Raw genomic sequence first — 17850 nt, 5'->3', positions numbered from 1 at the left:
CCGATCTCTCAGCAGAGCTTCAAGTCATGATTATAAACTACACTCTCGAGGAAGACATGGCGCAGCGTGAAGATGAACTAATACTGCACCTCCACGCACCTTCATCCTGCAAAACCAACAACACCAACGTCGACTGGCACAACAATACGGCTACCCAAGCTCCCTGCCATCTACCACACCAGCCGTCTATTCCGCAGCGAGGCCCTCCGCACACAGCCTCTGCATCAAGTCTTCACAGATGACGCCGTTGCGACACTGCATTCGCGCAGCTCGATGTTCGTGTACAATCCAGCGCACGACGCCGCCGTAAAATCTATCCACGAATGCCGTTTGAGAAGCCCTCACTCCGGTCTCACGACACTCCATCACCGCGGGTCGATGGCTATCTACAACCCAGTGCACGACACGGTACTACTCCAGGTACACGAATGCTGCTTAAGCAGCCTAACCGCCGACCTGTGGCAGCTATTTCACGTCATCAAAGCGGCGCTCTGGGCCCCCGAGCGTTGGTTCGTTGTCGCGATAGTAGAGCGAACGAGAGTTCTTGGGGAGGGTTCACCTGGGGTATGTCTGGATCAGATGTGGTGGCTTTCACAGGCCCTTTTCCGCGATATAGCGGAGCGTGCAGCAGCGCCTGTTACATGGGGGAACATTTGGGTTTTCCTCGGAGATGTTGTAATTGGACGGCGGGTAGAAGAGAGGAGGAAAAGGATGATTGAGAGCTTTAGGCGGCGTGGAAGATCTTGGTCTCTTTAAATAGGCCTCTTGTATACTCCAGCCTCTATTAATCTAGCTTGGATTCTGTACCTTGTCTTCTCGTACATCTCAACGTCAACCATGATGACCGCGTTTTCCCCTTGTGGCAACTTTGTGAAATGCACCGCGCATATTGTTAGTGGTGTTTATAGAACTATATGTCATTGTGATGTAAGCAAAAGCTTAGGACCAACACATACAACACCAAAACAATCCACATCTACAAGTGATCCATCTAATATATCCCAACCGAACCCAGTACCTCACTTCGCCTTCCCACCAGCCCTCTCCCTAATCCTCTCGTCCTTCTCAAACCTCTCCTCAAACATCCTATAGAACAAGCCAAGCCACTCCTTCTCGCGATCGCTCAACTGCCGCGCAGGGTTCTTCCAGCTATTCGCCAAAATCTCCTTGATACGGCGTCTCAGCACCTTCAGCGCGACAGCAGCCCGCCATTCACGAACTGCGAAGCGGATGACATTGCCGGGTAGACTGATCACGCCTGCATGGAGCTTGAAGTCCATATCGGCAGCAACCATGAGCACCATGGGAAGTGGATAGGCGATCGAGGTGGAGTGCGCGTTGTAGAACTTGTTGCTGGATTGCATGATGTTGTAGTAGGATAGGAAGTCGGCTGTTCGCGAGCCTTTGTTGACGGATGTTGGCCCGAGGCTGACGGTTTGGTTGTTGGAGATGTTTCGCCAGCCCTTGCCTTCGCGGGTAAGGATCTTGGGGTAGAATGCTGTGGCGATGACCGAGTTGACTAGAACGTCGTTGTCCGTGTGCAGGTCGTATTGTGCCGGCACCTCAACGAAGACACGGTGTCGTGTCGTATTGCGGTAGCGGCCTATCGCGCGACGCTCGTCGGGCGTAAGTTGTATAAACCCGGCATCGACCAATGACGAGAAGAGCTGCGCTTTGAGGTCCTCTATGTTACCCAGGTTTTGCGGACTGAGGAAGTTCTTGTGGCAAAACTGCATCTCGGACCGTCCCGGGGTAGTGCATACTGCTTTCCAAGCCCTGTAGGCGTTGTAAGTTGTAAGGAGGTCGGAGTCGCCCTTCTTGAACGCAAGACGAGCGATGTCAGCTCGTTGCTTTTGTTGAAATGGTGACAAGAACGGGGATTTTGAAGAGACAATGGCAGCAATGGTGATAGCAACATCAACACACGCAAACGTACTTGCAAGCAGAACAAGCTTGCCCAAGTGTGCGTCCAACGGAAGCTTCGCGATCTGACGACCAAGAGGTGTGAGTTCTTCACTTGGCGTCAACGCGTCGACTTCTACAAGTGCATCGATAGCGCGACGGATATTCCTGGAGGAGGGTGGGTCGAGTGCCTGAGCAAGGGTGGCTTCGATATCACCAAGCTTGCAAATCTTTACGCGCATGACCAAATCTTGGAGCGAAAGTCTGAGCATCTCAGGGGTTTGCTGCTCTGCCATAAGGCTGTCGTGACGATATTTTGTGAAGAGGTGGAAGCACAGGCCCTCTTGTACACGGCCGGCACGACCGCGGCGTTGCTTCGCGTTCGCTCTCGAGATGAAGGACTGAGTCAGACGTGATAGCTGTCTGCGCTCGTCGAATCTCATCTCCTTGTGCTTACCGGTGTCGACAACACAGGTAATATCCGGGATCGTGACTCCGGTTTCGGCGATGTTGGTAGCGAGCACGATCTTGCGTACGCCCGGGGGTGGAACAAGGAACGCAGCTTGCTGATCCTCACTTGAAATGGTGGAGTGTAGCGGGTACACATACCAGTCAGCCTTGAAAGAAGGATGGCTAGCCAGTATATCGTTGAGCTGACGAATCTCAGCAAGTCCTGGGAGGAAGACTAAGATAGCGCTGCTAAAGCGACTCAGCTGCGGATCAAACGCGACAGTCTCGATCAGTCGTGTGATCAGGTCGTAGTCAATGGCATACTCGTCGTAGTTAGAGAGCACATCGCGTGTTAGTTGGCTGTAACCTGGAAGCTTGTTGGGAATACCGGATTTATCGCTCGTAATTCCGTCATCCTCGTCGTTGTCGCTCGTGGCGGCAGCTTTGGTCGCGTCGGATGCTCCAGCGTAATGAGTCAACTCGACCGCATCCTCCAGGTATCGAGTCTGAACCGGGAAGGTGCGACCTGGTACTGTCAGGATCGGTGCGTCGTTCAGGTACCTTGAGAAGCGTGCGGCATCTACCGTGGCACTCATTAGTATGACCTTTAGTTCAGGTCGGCGTTCCATGAGTGACCGAAGTATGACCAGAAGGAAATCCGTGTCGATGGATCTTTCGTGAACCTCATCAATGACCAGATGTGTGACTTCTTGTAAGCCCCCAGATGACTCTAGCATTCGTAATACCACACCCACCGTCGCGTACACCAAGCGAGTCTGGGAGGAAGTCTTTGACTCGAGCCGAATTGCGTATCCGACAAGTGAACGTATGGATCCTAGATCTTTGGGCCCTTCGCCTAGTTCTTCGCTTACACGTTGGGCAAGCGAAATCGCCGAGATACGTCGGGGCTCGGTGCAGTAGACTTTGCATGCCTTGCCTTGAGATAGCTCGTGCTCGAGGACGAAGGCGGGAATTTGCGTACTCTTTCCGCAGCCAGTCTCACCGCAGATTATGGTAACCTGGTTCTTGTCCACAGTGGATAGAATCTCATCTCTGAAGTTGAAGACTGGGAGGTTCATTCGACCAACGAGCATGCGCTGGTATGATGGAGTTGATGCTTTGGCGAACCATTGCTCTCTTAGACCGTCGTAGTGCCGTACCGGTGTGCTATAGCCAGAATTAGATGCGCTAGAGCTTGTCGCTGCCTGGTTGCGCGCCTTGAAGCGATTCGTAAGCACGACACCGTCCGACTCTTCGTTCTCGATCTGATCTTCAATGATTGAGCGATAGTGCTTGACAGCGTCACGATCTGCTGCGTCTAGGCGTGTCTTTCGCCGCTCCAAGAACTCCCTGTAAACCTCTCTCCAGTTGGATGGAAGGCGCAGGTATACCTTTTCCTCTTTTATTAGAGAAGCAGAGATTGAGAAGAGGGCCGCGACCGAGATGAAGTTTTCACTCTGCTCAACGGATACAGCAGCAATTTCGTTCGCTGCCAGCGTGACTTGCTTCCTGTACGGAGTACAAATAACACCGGAAATTTCCGTGTCGTACTCGAAGTCTTGTTCCTTAGACCAGAAGATCGTCAGCGAGTGCCGGCAAGTATACGTAGTAGGCGAGATCATTTTGTAAGTCAAGCGTGCGCCAGCATCCCTGGACCTGTTAGTGAATGTCGGAAGAAGTAGTCGAATGACCTACCTTGATCGAACTGCCTCTTCGAGTACTTTGCGGGGGGACATTCCGCTCATCTTGCCAAAGTCGCGCAAGGTTATGTTGTCAGCACTTGAACCATTGGATGTACTCTCTGGGGCAGGCGTTGCATCAGGCACTGCGGAAAACATGCCTCCGAGCAGATCAGCATCCTCTTCGCCTTCGTGCTCGCTTGGAGGTTTTGACGATGCGGCAGTAGCTTCAGCCTTGGCCGACACGGGAATGTCGACAGAGGTGTCTTTGGTCTGTACGGGCGAATCACTGGGCTGTGCGTCCTGACGTTGCCTCTTTTCGGCTTGACTTTGTGCAATCTGGTTTCGCTTCGCGGGCCACTGTGCTTCAGCTTGGTCTTCGTCAAAAAGGGCGTCGGAGGTTAGTTGTTGCAACTGAGAAAGCAACTTCCGAACAGCCGGAGTCTGAGGTGGCGTAGGCGCCGACTTCTTAGATTTTCCACCTTTTTGCGACTTCCGTGCAGGGGCATCGACCAGTTGAGGATCAATCTCGAATAGTTTGCCCTTGATCTTCAGATACGCTGGAATGAGCTCATCGAGTTCGAGGTCGCTATCAAGGTCACTGACGTCAATGTTAGAGTCATCAGAATCCGCCGGTACCGAGGCATTGAGAACTGCTGCGGAAGGTGAGGGTCCAGTTGCGGTTGCTCCGTTCGCTGATGGCTGGGGCGGGGGTGTGGTAGGCCGAGAAGTGTCAACATCTTCAAGTGTTGAACGCTTAGGCTGCGATTCTTCGTACGAAAAGGAGTGATCCTCGCATTGGTCCAAAGCAAGCCATTCCAGCGCTTCTTGAAGCCCCCATACACCAGAGGATGCATCGACCCCGGCAGCGTTGGCACACAGCCACCTCAGAACGGGCTGGATTTGATCTTGCGAGAAGCCTAGCTCACGTAAGGTAAGATCAAGGGTCCAGAGCTTAGACATGGCGTCCTCTTCAGTCAGGGTTTTAAGCAGGGACTGTTGCCCTTGTCTCCTGTTTGAGTCATTCGACTCGGCCTGGGCCAGGAGGATAATGCTGTCAAGAATTTCGCTGGGAAGCCAGTCGTGTACAGTCATGGCGTGCGATTGGCCACGGAGGAGCCTACGGTCCGTCTGGAATTTTGAGACATGTCGACTGGATTCGCGGCGGACCTTGGGCGCATGCTTCTCAACAAGCAGCTGGAGTTCATCACGCTCTAGTTGGGCTTCGAGTTCCTCTGGAGTGGGCGCGACTTCTGGCTTGACCGCCTCGGTTTGCTGGGGGGTCTGGGGCGCCTCCGTGGGCTCTGGTGCAGGCGCGGCTTCCTTTGACGGGACCGGGGCGACTACCTTGGCTGGGACGTCTGGGGAAATTCTTTCAGGCTTTGGCTTACTCGCGACGGACGTTGTTGCAAATCCACGTGCGGGGTTGCCGGCGGGCTTCTTTTTCTTCGCCATGGCAAAAACTCTTAGTTTGGTTGAGTGGTGGTAATGTGAGGTGCAGGGGTCTCAGGCGGGCTTCCGTATAGAGTATATCGGGGCTTGATCCCGGGCGAGATCAAGATTGGGCGAGTTGTCGTAGGTTATTGGACGCATAGGGCGCAACGGTTCCAAGAGGGGCGGTCGGTGGTGGTCGAGGGCGCAGGCCAGTGGGTTTGGTGGTGGAAGGGCGCTCCACACCTTGTGGAGGCAGGAGCGAGGCGATGTCATTGCCCTAGCAAATAAACGAGAACTCTTGGCGCATCATTTCGCGATATCGACGCCGACACGCAACCCCGCCAACACCCCGCACCCGCCTGCACATGTGGACTGGACGACATGGCTGTGAATGGGGACGCTGAGTCGCGGGCAATCCACCGCGACGAGCTGCGGCCGAAGCTCATAACGAGCTCCACCAAGCGCCGAGTCAACGAGCTCTCGGGGCTGCAGACCAAGGTCGCAGACGACTGTGAGTGTCTCTGGGACTGCACGTGGAAGCGACGATGGCTGACTCAACAATCTTGCTATAGCCCTCGTTACTGCCGACCTCCAAGCGCTCCTCGAACTCCTCTTCGAAACATATCCGCTATACGACGACCGCGAATCACGCCGCGCGGTCGAAGGCGTCCTCAAGTCGCTGGTCAACGGACCCCATGGCGACAAGGTACTGCTGCCGGTTGTCAAGTTCTTGACGCAGGAATGCTCCAAGAAGGCCATCGCGCACGCCAATGCCTTTGTGCTCAACGACTGGTGTTCCGTGCTGCTGCTGCAGTTTGCAAAGTCGCCCGAACGGTGGGCCAAGCTCGGCCTGGATGTGGCGCTGGCAAATGCGCGCGTACTCGAGACGTGCGTGAGCGCTGGGGGCGACCGGCGAGCTGGCCGCCTCTCCATAGCGGCCCTCGTTTCGACGCGCCGGGCCCTGCGCGCCATCTTCCGCTCCGAGGCAATTGGCAAGGACGCCCTCGACAAACTCGTCTCGAACCTCACCGCAAAGGGCAGCGCGCCCACAGCTGGAAATGCTGTCTTCCTCGGCGTCATCGCTGGCGTCTCATCCCGTCTACCGACCGTCAAGCCGCTGCTCGAAGGCCGCAAACAAGACTACTACACATACTACACACGAGAGATCGTCGGATCAAGGAGCCAGCTGCCGGACTACATCTCCAATGCATTACACGACTTCTTCGACAGCTTCCCTACTCTGGAAGAGTTGCGAAAGGATGTCATACCACCCATCGAAAAGGCCTTGCTGAGGGCACCTGAAGTCGTACTAAACGACATCGTCTCACCCATGTTCCTGGCCCTCCCTGAGTCTATGGATCTCTCCGATATTCTGCTAGGAAACATGTTGAAGCCACTGCTTTCCAACGTCAAATCAAGCAATGCTGCCATTCGCGCAGGCGCTTTGCGAACCTTCAAGGCGTTGGCTTCGCGATCAAGAGATGATGCCAAAATTGACAAGGTCGCAGACGAAGTGCTTACTCCTTTGAAACAAGGCAAAGTCTCCGGTGCTGACCAGAAGGTTCTTCATGCTCAGATGCTCTCAGCGCTACCAGAGTCATTAGCCCTGGCAAAGAAAATCCCAGCAGGTATTGCTCCAGTAGCCTTGAAAGAGCCGAGTGAGCCAGCTGTCGTAGCTGAAGTGTCCGCAATAACCACCCACCTGAATTTTGGCTTGGCGAACGGAGTTACTATTGACAAGGCCGTCTCAGATGCTTTCATCAAGGGTATGGCCGATAAACGCGTACCCGTCAAGAAGCTTTGGGCAATCCGCGCAGCAGACCTTTGGTGGAATCTCTCCGATGAACAGCAAGCTCAACCCGACGTACTTGCATTCTGCCAAACAACTCTGCCGAAGCTCATTGAGATCTGGCAGGAAGTCAATGCAAACCCGCTGCCTGCGACTCAGAGTGGTTTGGTCACGGTAGGACACTACACCGTCGCGCTCCTCGTCGATAGAGTACAGAACATGAAGGACGAGAAGTTGGGATCCATCTATAAGAAATCTGATGTCATCTCGCAATCGCTCGCCACCCAACCAAAGCCTTCCATCCTTCTCAACCCCAAGGTCTATTCGAAATTGTCTTCAGAAGAGGACGTTTCCATTGCACTACGCGCCTTGAAAGCCATTGCGCCAGACGTCACACAAGCTTCCAAAGAAGTCGCAGATGCATGGGCACAGGCGTTCATCTTCCTCATCGTTGCTCCCAGCGTCTCCGCCAAGGCGAAGGCGGCTGCTAAGCAGGCTCTGACACAAGCATATCTCCAAACCTCGCCCGAGAAGATCAGCAATATCATAATAGAAGGACTGTGGTCGTGGTATAGGTCAAGTGAACAAGAAGACAAGGAGAGCGCTGCGTTCGCATCCAAGGCAGGTTCAGCTGAGCTTGGCGCTGTATTGAGCTGCATATGTCTGCCTGCAGAGACAGTGAAGAAACAGAACGCAAGTGTGGACACTGTGGCTCTGCAAAAGCAGGCCATGCGTCTCGTTGTATTGGCAAGAAAAGAGATCATGCCAAGAGTGTCTTGGATTGACCTATGCCTTCGCATGGGTGTAGATCCCGGCCAGGTTGTTCGGGATAACTTGCAAGACTTTGTGAGCACTATCAACGAAGCAACTGAGGTATTATTGCTCAACCATCAATCTTTTCGAGAAACTATTGCTAACGTCCGACACAGAACAAAGACAATGCGAAACTACCCGCCATTGATGCAGCAGCCTACAGCGCTTATACCGACATGGCCTTCGTGGCGCCAGAGGCAGCTCTGCCGGCAGTGGTCAAGCAGTTCAGTGAAGACCTCGACCCAAAGCAGATGGAATCTGTAGGACCGACCGAAGCAGCCATCTTCCGTACACCAGAAGGCACAGCGTATATCGACGTCCTTTCGAAGAAAGCACCTGTGGTAATCGACAAGAACACGAAAGACTACGATACCCTGAAGTGGGAAGAAGAGCTACGAGCACAGCTTGCACAAAAGAAGGGCCAAGCCAAGAAGCTGAGCGCAGACGACCAGGCCAAGGTCAACGCCCAGTTGGCTAAAGAGTCCGCTATCAGGAAAGAAGTAACTGGCACAGAGCACAGGATGAGGCGGGGTGTGGGCATCATCCGGAGTCTCGCTACTGGACCTCCGACAGAGGCGGAGCAATGGATGGGACCTGCCGTAGATCTCTTGATCCAAGCCATTCGTGCTGGTGCTGGTCTTCTGCTGGGAGACGTTCCAGCGACTGCTTTGATCTCATGCTCTGAACGTGTATCCAACCGTCTAGGCATGATGCGACCATTTATTGGTGTAGCAGTATTGCGAACAATTGGTTCTATCCAGCTTGCTAGCGAGTATGAAGACGAGGATCTTGGTGGTAAGTGCATTTCGACTGATTGTTCAGATTTGGACCTTACTAATAACATTAGATCTGGTAACGCGCGTCCTGTACCGTCTTCGGTTCTTGAGCGAGCAGAGGCCGCTCGATGCAGTATCCTTGGCGTACTGCTTCCCTTTGCTTTTCCTCGTACTAGAAAAGGGTGGCATTGGCAAGCCTGCGCCCGAAGAAGCCGACGAGCAGCTGATTTTGGCTATCGAAGTGTTGACTTTCCACACCAACTCCTGTAAGTTCTTCAAGCACGAATACTGATACTTTGCTAACACCTCTGAAGGCACCGACCCTCGTCTCCCCCGCAAGGCCTTGCTGGAGATTCTGGTATGGTCCATGCAGAAATACCAGCAGCATTACAAGATAATCAAGGATTGCATAACCAATCTCGCTAGCGGACTGGCCCCGAACATTACCAACGATGAGCTAGGCGCCTTGTTGCGTGGTACCATCGTGCCGGAGACTGGCGTCCGAACCGCGGTTTTGCAAGCCATTGACGCTGAACTCGACATGAACGACCTGACCTTCAGTGAAGAGATCTTCATCGCTTGTCACGACGATGAGTCTGAGAACGCTGAGCTGGCCCGAACAATTTGGGACGAAAACGACCTGGAACTCAAAGGAGATGCTGGCGTACAGATGCTGCCTTATCTGGACTCTCTCGACAAACCACTTAGAAGGGCTACCGCACGATCTATTGGCGAGATTATTACTAAGTTCCCTGACACGTTTGACGACATTCTACAGAGGCTGCGCGAGACCTACGCCGAAAAGGCCAAGGTACGCGTTCCGGAACGTGATGAGTACGGCATGCCGCGAAAGATCGATCTTCGCGATCCCTGGGAGAGCAGAGACGGTATTGCGCTTGCCTTCAAGGAGATGACACCAGGTTTCAAGCCCGATGACCTTGTGGACTTCCTAAACTTCCTGATCTACGACGGCCCCTTGGGAGACCGAAGTCCCGCGGTCAGAGATGAGTTGATCGAAGCTGCAACCTCAGTCATCACCGTCAAAGCGCAAACCAAGGTCGAGCCTCTCATGGAACTATTCGAGAACGCTCTTGAAGCCCCTGACCGAAAGTCGGAGATGTACGATCAAGTCAACGAAGCAGTCATCATCCTTTATGGTGCACTGGGTCGTCATCTTGCGGCTGGCGATGAGCGCGTTCCAAAGGTCGTACAGAGACTGTTGGCAACTCTCAGTACGCCTTCCGAGACAGTGCAATACGCCGTTGCCCAATGTCTGCCACCGCTGGTCCGTACTTCCGAGCAAGAGGTGTCGAATTACATCAATCAGATGATGGATCAACTACTCACTTCAAAGAAGTATGCCTCTCGTCGCGGTGCTGCATATGGTCTGGCGGGTGTCGTGCGCGGTAAGGGTCTGGGTCTGCTCAAAGAACATCGGATCATGTCCACCCTCAAAGGAGCTAGCGAGAACAAGAAAGACATAAACCAAAGGCAGGGAGTGTACCTGGCATATGAGCTCTTCTCGCTGATCCTCGGTCGCTTGTTCGAACCATACGTCATCCAGCTAGTGCCTCAATTGCTTGCTGGATTTGGCGATACCAGTGCAGACGTCCGAGAAGCTTGTCTCGATGCTGCCAAGACCTGCTTCTCCACGCTTAGTTCCTTCGGTGTCAAGCAGGTACTACCAATCCTCTTGGAAGGTCTTGATGAGGATCAGTGGCGTAGTAAGAAGGGTGCCTGTGACTCTCTAGGAGCCATGGCCTATCTCGATCCGAACCAGCTGGCTCTTAGCTTGCCCGATATCATTCCGCCCCTCACCGTTGTGTTGACAGACAGCCACAAAGAAGTCCGATCTTCAGCAAACCGAAGTTTGCAGCGCTTCGGTGAAGTCATCAGCAATCCTGAGATCAAGAGCGTCGTCAACATCATCCTGAAGGCTCTCAGCGACCCCACAAAATACACAGACGATGCCCTCGATGCTCTAATCAAAATCCAGTTCGCACATTTCCTCGATGCGCCTTCTCTCGCTCTCGTGGTGCGAATTCTGGAGCGTGGTTTGGGCGATCGCTCTGGAACCAAGCGGAAGTCCTCACAAATCATCGGCAGCTTGGCATACCTCTCGGAAAGGAAGGACCTCACCTCTCATCTGCCAATCTTGGTCGCTGGATTACGGGTTGCGATCGTGGACCCTGTACCAGCTACACGTGCTACCGCGTCAAAAGCGCTCGGTTCGCTCGTAGAAAAGCTTGGAGAAGATGCTCTGCCAGATCTTATTCCAAGTCTCATGTCTACCCTCAAGTCCGATACCGGTGCTGGAGATCGACTTGGTTCCGCTCAAGCTCTGTCAGAGGTTCTTGCAGGTCTTGGAACAGGACGTCTGGAAGAGACACTGCCAAGCATTCTGCAGAACGTGGCCAGCAGCAGAGCTTCCGTCCGCGAAGGTTTCATGTCTCTGTTCATCTTCTTGCCAGTTTGCTTCGGAAACAGTTTCGCCAACTACCTCAGCAAGATCATTCCTCCCATCCTCGGCGGTCTTGCGGACGAAGTGGAATCGATCCGAGAAACTGCCTTGCGAGCTGGCCGCCTCTTGGTCAAGAACTTTGCTACCAAGGCAATCGACCTACTACTACCAGAGCTTGAGAGGGGTCTCGCAGACGACAGCTACAGGATTCGTCTCAGTTCCGTGGAGCTTGTGGGAGATCTACTGTTCAACCTCACAGGTATCAGCGGCAAGGTGGAAGAGGAAGAGGTCGAAGAGGGCGCGAAAGAGGCTGGTCAATCGCTACTCGAAGTCCTCGGAGAAGAGAAGCGCAACAAGGTCCTGTCTGCTCTATACATTTGCAGATTCGACACGTCTGGCCTTGTACGAACAGCCTCCATCAACGTATGGAAGGCATTGGTGGCCAGTCCTCGTACTCTGCGCGAGCTTATTCCTACGCTTACTCAACTTCTCATCCGCCGTCTGGCAAGCTCAAACATGGAGCAAAAGGTCATCGCCGGAAACGCGCTGGGAGAGCTCATTCGCAAAGCTGGAGACGGTGTACTTGCTACGTTGTTGCCTACCCTCGAGGAAGGTCTACATACCACCGATACAGACGCCAAGCAGGGTATCTGCATCGCCCTTCGCGAAATCATCGCAGCTGCTTCGCCAGAGCAACTCGAGGACTACGAGAAGACTCTTATCCAAGTTGTACGGACTGCTCTGGTGGATCCCAACGCGGATGTGCGAGAAGCAGCGGCGGAAGCCTTCGACGCTCTACAACAAATCTTTGGCAAGAGGGCTGTCGACCAGGTCCTACCTTACCTGCTCAATCTTCTGCGTTCGGACGACGATGCGCAAAACGCCCTATCGGCGCTTCTCACCCTCCTCACAGATCAACAACGATCAAACATCATTCTACCAAATCTCCTACCAACACTTCTCACTTCGCCTATGACTGCCTTCAATGCCCGCGCTATTGCATCGTTGGCTGAGGTGGCAAGCTCCGCTATGACCCGACGACTGCCCAACATCCTCAACACCATCATGGACAATGTCATCGCTTCCAAGGACGAAGAGCTCCGGTCAGAACTCGAGACGTCGTTTGACAAAGTACTCCTATCTGTGGATGAATTCGATGGTCTTAATACGGCCATGAGCGTCATGCTTGCCTTGTCGAAACATGACGATGAGCGGAGACGTGCACGTGCCGACATCCACTTGGCCAAATTCTTTGCAGAGGCAGACGTTGATTTCTCGAGATACTACCCTGACCTAATCCGGGCACTTCTCATCTCGTTTGGCGATAGCGATACAGAAGTCGTCAAGGCTGCATGGACTGCTCTCAGCACTCTCACAAGCAAGCGTCTGCGGAAAGAAGAGATGGAGTCGCTTGTTATCTCAACTCGTCAGACACTCAACCAAGTTGGTGTTGCTGGTGCAGACCTCCCTGGATTCTCACTCCCCAAGGGTATCAACGCCATCCTGCCTATCTTCTTGCAGGGTCTCATGAACGGTTCGGTAGACCAGCGAACTCAAGCTGCTCTGGCCATCTCCGACGTCATCGACCGCACCAGCGCGAAGTCACTCCAGCCGTTTGTTACTCAGATTACAGGACCCCTCATTCGTGTGGTCACAGAGCGTTCTGTCGAGGTGAAGGCAGCTATTCTGCTCACGCTCAACAACCTGCTAGAGAAGATCCCGACCTTCCTCAAGCCCTTCTTGCCCCAGCTCCAGCGTACGTTCGCCAAGTCGCTTGCCGATACATCGTCGGATGTGTTGCGAGCACGAGCAGCCAAGGCTCTTGGTACATTGATCAAGCTTACACCAAGGGTGGACCCACTCATCGCTGAGTTGGTGACCGGATCCAAGACAAGCGATGAAAATGTCAAGACGGCTATGCTGAAGGCCTTGTTTGAGGTCGTAAGCAAGGCAGGCAAGAACATGAGCGAAGCAAGCAGGAACGCCATCCTAGGTCTCATCGACAACGAGAGCGATGATTCTAATGGTAAGTTTAGACTGATTCTGATTCTGCTTAGTGTGACTAACATGGGGTAGATGCAATGGCGATTACAAACGCTCGACTTCTAGGAGCCCTGATCAGCTGTCTTCCAGAGGATGTCGCGTCCAGTCTTCTCAAAGCTCGTGTGCTTACTACCCACTTCAACAAATCTTCTGTACTGGCGCTGAATGCCATTCTGCTAGATGCTCCCGAGGCTCTAACAGAATCGTTTGCAGACGAGACTGCGAATGTTATCTGCCAGGGTATTGGACATTCGCAACCGTTCATCTCGGATAACTCGATCCTCGCCGCTGGCAAATACCTACTGTCGGAGAAGAGCAGCAAGAGCTTCGACCACACCAAGCCCATTTTCGAGGCTCTTGCGCCAGTAGTCGAGCCCGGTCATCCCGTCGACACGAGGCGGTTGGCGCTTGTGGTGCTTCGCACAGTTGCTCGAGAGCACAACGAATTGATCCGTCCGCATATCCCGCTCCTCATACCAGTGGTCTTCGCATCGGTGCGCGATCCGGTGATCCCAGTCAAGCTGTCAGCTGAAGCGGCGTTCCTTGCCATCTTCTCGGTGGTGGACGAAGAGACGGCTGTATTCGACAAGTACATGGCTGGACCTGGCAAGAGCCTTTCTGCCGGTCAACAACGCAGCATGGGCGACTACTTCAAGAGGGTTGCCATGAGGCTAGCTGGGCAAGCCAGAGAAAGAAAGGAGGCCGAAGGTGGCGCAGGAGGTCTCGGCTTGTCGAGCGACGAGATGGAAGATGAGCGAGAGATTTGGAGCGTAGGGAAAGTGGAGTTGGGAGATGTGTTTGGTGAAAACTAGCGATACCGTACAATGGATGGGACGGTGTACATGGCATAAAAGCGACTGCACTAGCATTGGGACGGGAGCGCATGTGTTAACGAATCATGTTAGTATATAAGTGCATAGCGAATGGAAGTTTCATTGAATGTTCTGGGACCGAACGGAAGGGTGCATGTGGTGGAGGTTTCATGGGGCTCGTGGAAGTTGTTAGGCTGCCCCAGCATCAACTCCGCAAACCCCCGAGCTCTGACCTCACGCTCTCCACGACTGCATGCTTGTGAATCAGCGTAGGCCCCGCACAACGCCTGCACTCCTTGCCCGTCATCGGGGCCCATCATTGCATACGCGCGCGACCCCGCTGGCACTCTTGAAGCGTCGCGCAGACCCCGGCGTCGCTCTCCCATCGCTCTCAGCCTTCTCCACAGCCCGCACGCGCATCTGTCCAACGCGCGACGACCTCGCAACGCGCACATCACGACGCATTGAGCGCCACCACGGCGCATTTCCACCGCCATCATGGCAGGCACCATACGGCCCAATGACATGAACGTCTCCACTACACCGACGCTCTCGTCGGGCACCCTGCCCAGCCTCTCGTCCCTCCAGACGGACCTCACCAAGAAGCCCAACGCGCCGCGCGCCCCCCGTGTCGACGTCGAGCCCCTGTACGCCGCAGTCAAAGGCTCCATAAGCGACGCAGACTGGACCATCTACAAGAAAGCCCTCTCCTTCTTTCTCCTCGGCAACCTCAACCAGGAGGAGCTGTCCCACAAGCTGTCCAAGATCCTCACCACGCCCGCCCTCGAACACGCGCACAATGCGCTCTTCACGGCTATATACGCTAACATATGGCGCGACCCGCCCGAAGCAGGCATCGCCAGTTGGGTGTCGAGTAGCGATAAGCCGACTAGCGGGACGGTCAAGGGGACAGGGGACGAGAGCGAGAAGAGACTAAAGCATGAGGTTATGCAATTGAGTCGGAGGGAGAGGAAGAGGCTGAAGGGCATACCGGCAGGTGAGAGCCCGCTGAGTACGGGGCTCGAGGGCTTGGGCGCGGGTGCTGCTGGGCCCGTGCAGGAGTATGTTGATGCGAGACGGGCGAAGCAGCTCGATGTTGGGCCGAGCAGCAACCAGGGCGGTGGATTTGGAAAGACTAGTACGTACACGACATTTGCGATGCCCCTCATTCACTTCAGAAGAGCTGTTCATGTGCTAACACAACTCGTCATCAGACTGGGAACTTGAGATTCGCAAACGGTATACCTCGGCCCTCTACGCCGAGACACACGAATTCCCCACGGCAACGACGATATCCTATCGCCTCCTACCGATATGCTACGAGTTCGGGCTGCCTCAGGGCCATACGTCCGATTGCCCGGACTACCTCAACATCGCTACCGAGACATACATAAAAGAAGCACTGGCAAACTTACTAGGCAAAGTGAGCAGCAACGGCCCTGGATACGTGCGCACAGGCGAGTTCAAGAAGAAGCTCGCGCGAGAGGAAAGACTAGTAGACCGCGGCGAGCTGGCCCGCGGCATCGGCGGCGAACTCCCCGTCGAAGCAGAAGAGCGACGAAAGAGGAAACTCCTGTGCATGGAAGACTTGAGACTCGCGCTGGAACTCGGAGACTCGTACCTCGGACAAACACCACTGATTGCGGGATCGATAATGAACTCGAGGTTTCTTGACACGCACGGCATCGAGGACATTTACAATGCACCCGCAAAACCGCTCACGAATGGTGCGATCACCAACGGCATCAATGGCATTGCAAATGGGACTAAGCACGACCTCAACGGCGAGACTTGGACGATTGACTTTGGCGACCCGATGCAGATTGAGGATGAAGTGGGCATGCACTGGCAGGGAGGCAGCGTACAGGATATGCAAGAGATGGACGATGCGCTTGACGATATTCTGAACCTCGGCGATCTATAGGAAGGTCTTGAAGTTGGCTCTGGCGACCCGGTGCAGATCGATGACGAAGTGGGCATGCATTGGCAAGGAGGTAGCGTACAAGACATGCAGGAGATGGAAGATGCGCTTGACGATGTTCTGAACGTCGGGGATCTGGAGGAAGATCATGAAAGCGAATGATAGAGGAAGGAGCATAAAGGCGTTTCTGAGCTTCGGCATTTGGGCGGCGCATGTGGGATTTGCATTTCGGTGTCTGGGTGTAGCTATGGGATGATACCCTGTCTTTTGCTTGTTGTCTCGTTGAGTTGGTGGTCCGCATTATGACTCGCGATGTATCTCGCTGAGCATTGTTACTTTTGTAGGGAATGGAGGACAGTCATATCTCATTGTCGAGCGCATGTTGCATGAAACGTCGTCATTTCATTGCATGATAGCCCGGCAATCCCATACCATAACCCTCTCGTCCCACCCCGTACTAGCACACCAGCCCTCCGCGCCAAACAAACACCAATCAACACCCGTAACGAACTCGGTATGCCTCCCCATCCTCCCCATCTCCCTACCCCCGCCATAAAACATGGGATCCTCCAGCATATTCTCCTGCTTCACACTCCCCACACCCATAGCACTCCCATCTGTCCACACCCGACATGTCATATCGTAACTCGCACTAAGCAGTATATCGCTCAAATGCGGACTCCAACTCAACTTCCGAACCGCATACTCGTGTCCTGGTAAAACAGCAACAGGCCCCTGCTGTGGCATCCTGATATCAAATGTGCGTATCACGCGATCCACCCCTGCGGTTGCAACGATAGTATCCCTATATTTATTCCAATCATGCGTCAACGCCTCCGCAGGCGCAACACCCACACCCGGCGCATGTCCCATCCTCGCTTTCGGCGGCTGATGAATCGGCACACTCATCGTCAGATGATTACTCGCACTCGCCGGCGTCCTGAGATCAAAAACCCTCAAATGGCTATCACTACTCACACTTGACAGCACGCTCGGACTGTGCGGACTGAAACTCGCACTGTAGGTACATGAATGCGTCGGTAAGGTGGTTATACTCGCATCCGCATTCGGGTTCCAGATCTTGATCGTGCCGTCCCAGGATGAGGATAGGAAAGTGTCTTTGGACACGAGGTTCCAGTGCACGGCGAAGACTTCGCGCGCGTGCTCTTGCCAGGATGCGATGGGGTAGTTGGGCACGTTTATGTCGAAGAGCTTTACCGAGCCGTCGCCGCCCGCGGTGAGGAGTTGGTTCTCGTGCGCTTCGGACCAGGTGCTGTCGAAGAGGGAGTCTTGCGTGTCGAACCTGCGGGTTGGGTGGGTTAGCATGTGATAGTAAAGTTGAAGATGGAAGAGGGGTGGTAGAAGTACCATTTCTCGGCTACGATGCCATTCGCTGTAAGGCCTAATATGTACAGGCGTCCGTTTCCGACGAGCCCGAAGTTGGCGGATGTTGCGACGGCGATGCGCGAGTCGAAGAAGGGGCTGTATTTGACCGAGTAGCCGTTGAAGCCTTGGGTGCGGAACTCGAGCATCGTGGGTGGTGAAGGTGGGGGTGGGATTTGGGATTACGGCGCGTGGAGGATAGGTATGGTACGGCGCGTCATGTCGCGCCGGAACGTGGAGTGGGTGTTGTGCTGCAGCATGGTTGCGGATGACGAGGTGTCGATTGACCGAGGCGCCTTTGGGTTCTGGCGGGGCTGGTGTGGCGCCGGAGGTTGTCCCGTGACAGCGCGTCTGCTTGTAACGCCAGTCGCCACTGTCGAGGAGGCC

General features: G+C 54.3%; 4 protein-coding genes across 4 annotated transcripts; 2 read left to right on the top strand and 2 right to left on the bottom strand.

Moving 5' to 3' along the window:
* Positions 1-1019: 1019 nt before the first annotated feature.
* J4E78_010372 (uncharacterized protein) lies at positions 1020-5486 on the bottom strand (the record flags this gene model as incomplete). The annotated part of the gene is made up of 2 exons (XM_049370950.1): positions 1020-4002; positions 4048-5486. The coding sequence occupies 2 exons, from the start codon at positions 5484-5486 to the stop codon at positions 1020-1022; spliced, it is 4422 nt and encodes a 1473-aa protein (XP_049217300.1).
* Positions 5487-5846: 360 nt separating this feature from the next.
* Positions 5847-14159, top strand: J4E78_010371 (uncharacterized protein; the record flags this gene model as incomplete). The annotated part of the gene is made up of 6 exons (XM_049370949.1): positions 5847-5976; positions 6038-8127; positions 8184-8862; positions 8915-9109; positions 9158-13330; positions 13381-14159. 6 exons carry the CDS (start codon positions 5847-5849, stop codon positions 14157-14159), a joined length of 8046 nt encoding a protein of 2681 aa, XP_049217299.1.
* A 498-nt stretch (positions 14160-14657) lies between these two features.
* On the top strand, positions 14658-16083 carry J4E78_010370 (uncharacterized protein; the record flags this gene model as incomplete). Its single annotated transcript, XM_049370948.1, has 2 exons — positions 14658-15297; positions 15374-16083. The coding sequence occupies 2 exons, from the start codon at positions 14658-14660 to the stop codon at positions 16081-16083; spliced, it is 1350 nt and encodes a 449-aa protein (XP_049217298.1).
* A 399-nt stretch (positions 16084-16482) lies between these two features.
* J4E78_010369 (uncharacterized protein) lies at positions 16483-17612 on the bottom strand (the record flags this gene model as incomplete). The annotated part of the gene is made up of 2 exons (XM_049370947.1): positions 16483-17383; positions 17449-17612. The coding sequence occupies 2 exons, from the start codon at positions 17610-17612 to the stop codon at positions 16483-16485; spliced, it is 1065 nt and encodes a 354-aa protein (XP_049217297.1).
* Positions 17613-17850: the final 238 nt, after the last annotated feature.

The sequence above is a fragment of the Alternaria triticimaculans genome (genome assembly GCF_023758025.1).
Source record: "Alternaria triticimaculans strain BMP 0046 chromosome Unknown scaffold_31, whole genome shotgun sequence".
NCBI classification, from domain to species: domain Eukaryota; kingdom Fungi; phylum Ascomycota; class Dothideomycetes; order Pleosporales; family Pleosporaceae; genus Alternaria; species Alternaria triticimaculans.
The sequence above is the reverse complement of the archived record's forward strand: the minus strand, read 5'-3'. Positions and strand labels throughout refer to the sequence as shown.